The sequence below is a fragment of the Myodes glareolus genome, chromosome 10, assembly GCF_982192425.1.
Source record: "Myodes glareolus chromosome 10, mMyoGla1.1, whole genome shotgun sequence".
NCBI lineage: Eukaryota > Metazoa > Chordata > Mammalia > Rodentia > Cricetidae > Myodes > Myodes glareolus.
In genome coordinates this window covers 33,764,185-33,769,122 of record NC_142035.1, presented here as the reverse complement: position 1 = coordinate 33,769,122, position 4,938 = coordinate 33,764,185, and the positions used below count along the sequence as shown (strand labels likewise).

The 4,938-nt window shown below is 44.3% G+C and overlaps 1 protein-coding gene across 1 annotated transcript; it reads left to right on the top strand.

The window, feature by feature from the left end:
* Positions 1 to 3,316: 3,316 nt before the first annotated feature.
* Scp2d1 (SCP2 sterol binding domain containing 1) lies at positions 3,317 to 4,085 on the top strand. The gene has a single exon (XM_048455581.3). It carries the CDS (start codon positions 3,415 to 3,417, stop codon positions 3,883 to 3,885), a length of 471 nt encoding a protein of 156 aa, XP_048311538.2. The 5' UTR covers positions 3,317 to 3,414; the 3' UTR covers positions 3,886 to 4,085.
* The last annotated feature ends 853 nt before the right edge of the window (positions 4,086 to 4,938 follow it).

The window sequence follows — 4,938 nt, the reverse complement described above, 5'->3', positions numbered from 1 at the left end:
TGTGTAAACAGAAACACCTAGGTTTGTTGCCTGGCTCAGGTTAAGACCTTTCTATTGTCTCAGGCAAGTTCCAGCTCTGCAGAAAGATCACAGGCTGCCATTGCCCAAGACATGTCTGTTTCCAGGCTGAAGATCCTGGCCCCATGGCCTGTTGGCAGCTTCAACAGCTTATGTTTTAAGCACACAGGTCAGCTAGAACCTCAGTAATGCCAAATAACAAACAACTCCAAAGCTCAGAGACTTCAAATGACTCAAATTTATTCCGCAGGCAAACAGGGAGATTATTGTTTGGTGAATCAAAGCTGGGCTCTGTTGGATTCGGGCTCGGCCAGTTCCGTGTATCTCTTCCCTGTACTCACAGTTGCCCAGGAAATAATATTCTAATGGTCACGGCAAAAACGTAAGGGTTGTCATCAGGGTACAAATCCAGTTACTTTGATACATTTCAAGCCTCTGCTCGTTCAATGTCACGAGTGTCCCACTACCCACAGCAGGTCTCATGGCCATGTCCAGCTCCAAAGTGGTGGGGCTATGCCCCCCACCCCCAGTGAAAGACATTGCAAGGCTGAGGCTGAACGGCTCTTTTAGCAATGTGCAAAGTTGAGACCGGTAATTTGCTCTGGCACATTCTTTCTACAGAGTGGGAGAATTCTGCCCATCTATGACATGCAATCTTGTCATTCCCTAAAGCCATACCTAGCAAAGAAAAGTTATTCCCCATACGTCTGAATAGGCATCCTCTCACAGTTGTCTGCCTTAGAATTAAAAGATATGTGGGCTACATAAATATTAGACTAGCTAAAACAAATGAATCAACTCCCCACCCCCCACCAAGCAAGATGTGAATGTGGCATATGTTTGCTTTCTTGGGCTGTTGTAATAAAATGCCATAGTTTTGATAGCCTAAGAAATGGGATATGTCACCACAGTCGCTGCGCTGAGCCTTGGCAATGAATTCTAAACATTCCACATGCTTTAGCACATTTAATTTTCATCACAGCCTCTGAGGTAGGTACCCTTTTATCCCAGTTTAATGGATAAACTGGTGGGAATCAGTAGATAGAAAGGTAAGCAAGTTAGTAAGTAGTGTGACCAGGTTTGAACAGAGGTAAAGACTCTAAATCCTACGCAAAAATAATGCCTACAGATCCCACATCCAGCTTCCTCCAATGTTAGCATCTCATAAAACTACAGCATGAGGATCCAGTCTAAGAAATTAACATTGAGAACTTCTTGACGTTGCTAATTAAACTTGAGCCAATATGCAAATTTTGCCTATTGGCTCACTAATACCCATATTTTGATCCAGAGTCCAGATTTTGGCCCAAGATTTCATATTGATTTTGGTTGTATATTTCCGTAGTACTTTGAAATCTGTAACAATTCTTCAGTCTTGTGGTCATGACCTTAATGCTTTGGAGAAGTACCTGCCAGTTTTCCCACACAGTATCTTTTGCTTGAGACCTAATGCTTTCCCATGTTGAGTGTATACATGTTTTTTGGTTATGCACTTTTAATACATGGGTGATCTTGTGTCCTCCCCAGGGCAACAGATCAGATGTACATGATGTGAGGTCTTTTTTTCAGGACTTTGACTACTCGGTTAAAATTATTTCTGTTAGAGTTGCTGGGTGGTTGCTGCTGCTGCTGGTGGTGGTGGTGATGTGTGTGTGTGTGAGAGAGAGAGAGAGAGAGAGAGAGAGAGAGATTCTCATGAGTGTGAAGGTGCAGCACCTGTGAGCACATGCAGAACTCACAGGATGACACTGGGTGTCTTTATCATTCTCCACCCTATTGTCTTGAGACAAGTTCTCTCACTGTTCCAAAATCTTACCCCTTCAGCTAGGCTGGCTGGTCACGGAGTACTTGGGACCTGCCTGTCTCTGCCCTGCAATGAGGGGGCTACAGACATATGAAGCTTATGTTTTGATTATGTCTTACGTGTTGGAGAGTTAAATTCAGGCCCAATGCGTTCTCAGCAAGTGGTTTGACTGATGAAGCCATCTCCCCATCCCCTGTTTTTTATTGTTGTTGTTTTTTTCTCTTTGTAAACAGTACATGTAAATAGCAATCTGAGATGTTTCAAATGTCCCGTTTGCCCGTTCCTCTTTGCCCACACTTGCACCTGCACGATGGTGCCGAGCCGTCATTTGATGTGTCCTTTATTCTCATCACTTTTCTGAGGCCTGATAATTGGATTTCTGCTGTGGGGAGGAGCTGCTTCTTTCTCTGTCATTTGTTCAATTGCTTATCTCTTTATTGTCCTGCCAGGGTACAGGGAGCATCTCAGGAATATCTTTGCTTCTCCCTTGTTTTTTTTCTTCTATTTTTTCCCTCTCCTAGTGACCTGATAAAACCAAATCTACTTCCAGCATTTGTGACTTAAGAATTATGTACTTTTTAAAAAAAAGTTTGAATTTTTGTGTTACTTCATTTTTTTTAAAGAAAACAGTTTTTTTTTTTCTCATTTTACACACCAATCCCAGTTCCCACTCCCTTCCCTCTTCCAATTCCCTCCACCTTTCCCCACTCTCCCACCTCCACCCACCCCATCCACTCTTCAGAGAGGTTAAGGCATATTGCTTTGAGGAACATCCAAGGCCCTCCATTCTATATCTAGGCTGAGCAAGGTATCATCCAAAGAGAATAGGTTCCCAAAAAACCAGTACAAGCAGTAGGGATAAATCCTGGCGCCACTGCCAGTCGCCCTACAGTCTGCCCCAGCCATACAACTGTCAACCACATTAAGAAGGACTAGTTTGGACCTATGCTGGCTTCTTCCCAGTCCGACTGTAGTTGAGCTTCCATTAGCTCAGGTAAACTGTTTCAGTGGGGTCTCCATCATGGTCTTGATGTCTCACTCAAAGTCTCACTCCTCCCACTCTTCAGCTGGACTTTGGGAGCTCAACCCAGTGCTCCAATGTGGGTCTCTGCCTCTGTTTCCATCAGTTGCTGGATGAAGGTTCTATGGTGACATTTAGGATGGAATTATATACTTTTAAAGGAATCAAAATAATTGTCTTCTCAATCAAGGTTGAAACACGGGAGAAGACTGCATTGAAAAGATACAGTTGTTCATGTCGCTAGAGATCAGTCTGGGGCCAGGTATCCTGACCCCCACCAGAGTTCAGACCTTTGGCCTCATGGCCCCAGAGGTGCTAATTGTTCAGGTGTGGTGGTGGTGGTAGGGTGTGTGGGAGGAGGATGTGGTATATTTCTGCCTCACAATTACTTGTCTGAACCCCTACCCTATGTCATATTTTAGGATTTGTTTGGCCAATAAGATTGCAGCACACACACCAGCCTCAGACCCCGCTGGAGCCTTGCCTTTGATGTCACAATCTGACCTTCAAGCATTAACCTGGCCACAGCCACTCATAGGCCAGATGGCAAGGTAAAGAGGACCACAGTAAGATGTGGAAGAGAACTGGTCCTCAAGCCAAGATCAAAGCAGGAGATAGGCCCCAGACTTGCCATTCTCTGGCTCTGGGGTCGGCCACACAGCCAGCATTGCCACACCCTCTAGAGCTGTCAGACTTTCAGGGCTTCTCCGTGTTTGAGGACATTAGCCATCACATCAAAGAAGTAGGAGCCCAACTGGTAAAGAAAGTGAACGCCATCTTTCAGCTGGACATCACCAAAGGTGGGAAGACCGTTCTGCAATGGACCATTGACCTCAAGAATGGTTCTGGGGACACGTACCTGGGATCTGCCCGGCTTCCGGCAGACACTGTCTTCATCATTCCCGACTCTGTATTCATGGAGTTAGTTGTGGGTAAGATGAACCCACAGAAGGCTTTCCTGGCGGGAAAGTTCAAAGTGAAAGGCAAAGTTTTCCTTAGCCAGAAGCTGGAGAAGATCTTCAGAGACTGGGGCAAATTTTAAGCATGCGGGAAACCCAGACAAGATCAAGACTTCTGGTTTATAGTGTTGAGTGGCAGTCATGCTTAAACTGAAGATTAAAGGGAAAAATAGCCAATATTTTTACTCAAATTCTTCCTATTCAAGTTCGATTGATTTCCTGCTGATGTCTACATTTGCTGGGTTCTGGGGCAGTAAAAAGTGTTGGAGTGCAACACCTAAAACCTTGTCCTTTCGTTTTCTTAGCTGGGCTTATCCTCTGCTATGTCAATGTGAGGCCACATGAAGCTGAACAGGTCATTCTGTTTGGATTTTAAAGCTGATGATCTTCTAAGATATGAGCATATCTTAGTATATATACTATATATATATCTTAGAAAAATATATAGCCTTTTTAGTAGTTTGGAGCTTTAGGGGAAATAAGTGAGTATGTGGGCACTATGCATGGTGATTTTGTTCCAGAAGGAGAGCTTACTGCAGGTCTCAAGGCCCTGAGAGGGTGATCCCTATAGCTCTGTGCATGGAACCTGGCAATAGTGAGATGTTGTTCCTGGCATAGTGTATCCTTTGATGGATTCAAGCCAGGAAAGTTGAAGGGCCTGAAAGATATTCAAGGTGGTTCTTCGGCCAGATCATATAGCAGAACTGTCCAGAAGCATAGTTTGAGTCTGTATGATGGGAATCTCAGTTTTGGCTCAGTTGGTCTGACCTGGGCAGAACTTGCCTTTCAGCCATGTTTCAATGTCAGTGGGGCCACCTTTGAAGAGCTTTTGCCCTCCTTTGCTTTGTGGGAAGGTTATGGTATTGACCATTATTCTATGCAAGACCAGTGAGATGCTGTCATTATTTAAAGACAGACTACATAGTTCTCTCTGATCCATTTCTAAAGAATTCATGTTATTGGGAGTTTGTGCATTGGCATTTTAATAATCAAGTTCATGCAATGGGTTTTCCTCTTTCTGGTAGCTTTTCTCACATGTTTTCTTGGACGGGTATGAAGCCAACTGCAGCTGATTTGGTCTCCTTGCGAGTGAGTATGCGCGTCATTGGGTCACATGTGGTCTGGGCATATCTTTA